Below are 2,500 nucleotides of genomic sequence, written 5' to 3'. Positions count from 1 at the left end.
CCTGAGACGACCTGGAGCGCTCCAGGGGCACCACGGAGAGCCACGCGCAACGCGCTCAGCACGCCCAAGCGGGTGAGCAGCGCGGCGCCGGGACGGCCCTCCCCGTGGCGGGGAGGGCCGCGCACCACACGAAGCCAGGGGAGGCAAGCGAGAGTGTCTGCTGCGTCAGGGGACCCCGGTCCCGCGAGCGCCGTCAGGCAGAACACGGGAGGGCGGGGTCGGGCCGGAGCCTGCACACCCCCCCACACCCCCCACCTCACCGCCACGGCGGGCAGAGGTGAAGGAGCGAGGGGCCCGCGGGCAGAACGAGAAGAGCGGTCCCATTCGCCATGAACGTCCGTCCCTCGTCTGACGCGGCTTAGGCCCGGCCCGGGAGAGCACGAGAGCACCACATCGATCTGGCAAAACAGAAACCCCGAGAAGGTCCCGAGGAGGGGAGAGGCCGGTGAGGACAGCAACCCGACGGAGCCTGCTTCAGCCTCACCGACACCCCCTCGAAAACCCTAGGGCGGGAACAGCCGGACAACCCCAGAAACGAGAATGCCTGACACGCGGCACGGAGCCTTGCGGGATGGGGGGTTGTCACGACCGCAGCCGGGTGCCTGCAGAGTGAAGTGCGCGGGGTAAAGGACCCACGCGCCCCCTGCCCACACTGCCCTCGGGTGCTGGAGACCGGAGGCGGCACCAACGGCCTGGACCACCTGGAGGCACAGGAGCCGCCGCACAGGCCCACGCGGACGGCTCCAGCCAGCGGCGACAGAGCCGGGCTTGGCATCACGGTCAAGCCCGGAGCCCTGCCACACGCCCAGAGGCCCACCTCTCTTAAGGAGAGGATCACCACAACACAACGTGCCAGCACCTACCTGGCAGCAAAAAGCGCTCATTTCGGGTGAGAAAATAGCTGGCGCCGCCCGGCGGGGCCTAGCCACAGGTCACCGGGATCTCCTGGGACCGTGGCCCGGCCACGGGCCCCCAAGCACTATTCCATCACCCCCGGTTCCCCCCGGAGCCCCCAGGGCCATCTGGTCGACCCCGGGAACGTGGTGGCAGCCGGCAGCGAGTAGGGACTTGGCGGGAGTGGGGAGCGGCCCGGAGAGGTCCGGGTCCGGGTCCGGGTCCGGGTCCGGGTCCGGGTCCGGGTCCGCCTGTCGTCCCCATGTTGGGACTTAGAAATTCTCACCAAGTTCGACGGAGGCCCCTGCGGACGCCCTCCTCCCCGGGCCTCAGGACCGCCCCATGCCGGTCCCTGACTCCCGGCCGGGACTGAGGAAAGGGGGCGATACCGCGGAGGCGTCCCCCCGAAGGCCGGACCTCAACGGGAACCGCAGCCGGGCCCCTGGGGCGCTCGCGGCCCGACCCGACCCGGTCCGGTCCGGTCCCCACCTCCGCAGCGGGCCTCGGAAAACTTAGTGAGAATCTCGGGTCCGATGACCGGGACCCCACGCGTGCCCGCGGCCGGGCCCGTCGCGCCATCCACGGGCTTCCCCGCAAGGCTCAGGCCGGTCCCCAACCGCCCGAGCGTGACACGGAAGGCCCAACGACCGACGGGAGCCAGGGGCCGGATGGCGCCCGGGCGCCGGACGCAGCCTCTCCCATTTCCCCCCGCAACCCCGCGGGCGGAGGGGGGGGGGCACCGGCGGGTGCTGGTCGACCCGTCCAGGCGGCCCCCCAACGCGGCTCTCCGGGAGCGAGGCGGCGGCGCCACCACCACCCTACAAACCTGGAGGCTCAATCTCCCGCGAGCGGAGCGCGCGCCGACGGCCCGGAGACAGCGGGACGATCGCGCTAGCGTCGCCGGCCTCCTGGAACTCCGCCTCGGGAACCGCGGCCAAATACAATCCCTTGCCGACATCGCCGACGCTCCAGCGGGGAGACGCTATATAAAAGCGGACGCCAGGTGGCGCGAGACAACCGGCGCGAACAACAACGAGGCGGATCCGGATCGCGGGCCCGCCAAGGCGCACAGCCGGCCGCCCGGCCGCCCGATCTCGTCCCGGCCCGCTTCGGAGGGGCTGGCGGAGGGCGGAGGGCGGGCGGCCCCCGGGGCGGCGGCCTCGGGAGCTCCCGGCCGGCACAGGCGCGACTCCAGCAGCCCAGGGGAGACTTGGAAAACGCGTCCGGGCCGCTGCCGCCGGAAAGGGGGCCAACTGGCCACGGGACGCGCCCCGGGAGAAGCGGACACGAGCGGAAAATTCCCCGCACGGGCCTCCCACAGTGGCACACCTGCGGCGCCCGGGCTTCCGGGAGGACTTAAGACAAATTTCGGCGGGCAAGGACCGTAAAACCGACACCAGGCGAGTACTCCGACAACCACCACCGATGAACCTTCTACCTTCTATCATTTTAAGGGGAGGAGGAGGTCTCTCTGAAGCACACGAAGAAAGCTCAGGACAGCAAGGGGGGGGGGGGGGATTGACACACACACCGCCCCCAGAAAGCTGCAAACCGAATCCGTCTCTGCACGTACCACGATAACGCCCAAGGACAACAAACGGGGCGG

At 70.7% G+C, this 2,500-nt stretch overlaps 1 protein-coding gene across 1 annotated transcript in view; it reads right to left on the bottom strand.

Moving 5' to 3' along the window:
- Nucleotides 1-2,488, bottom strand: part of LOC144380822 (uncharacterized) — a 22,799-nt gene extending 20,311 nt beyond the window's left edge. Inside the window, exon 1 of the mRNA XM_078065605.1 lies at nt 1,721-2,488. Coding sequence (XP_077921731.1) covers nt 1,721-2,342 — 622 coding nt within the window. The 5' untranslated portion in view covers nt 2,343-2,488. The remainder of the gene's footprint in view (nt 1-1,720) is intronic.
- Nucleotides 2,489-2,500: the final 12 nt, after the last annotated feature.

Source organism: Halichoerus grypus, unplaced genomic scaffold (assembly GCF_964656455.1).
Source record: "Halichoerus grypus unplaced genomic scaffold, mHalGry1.hap1.1 HAP1_SCAFFOLD_198, whole genome shotgun sequence".
In the NCBI taxonomy this organism is placed as follows: Eukaryota; Metazoa; Chordata; class Mammalia; order Carnivora; family Phocidae; genus Halichoerus; species Halichoerus grypus.
The sequence above is the reverse complement of the archived record's forward strand: the minus strand, read 5'-3'. Positions and strand labels throughout refer to the sequence as shown.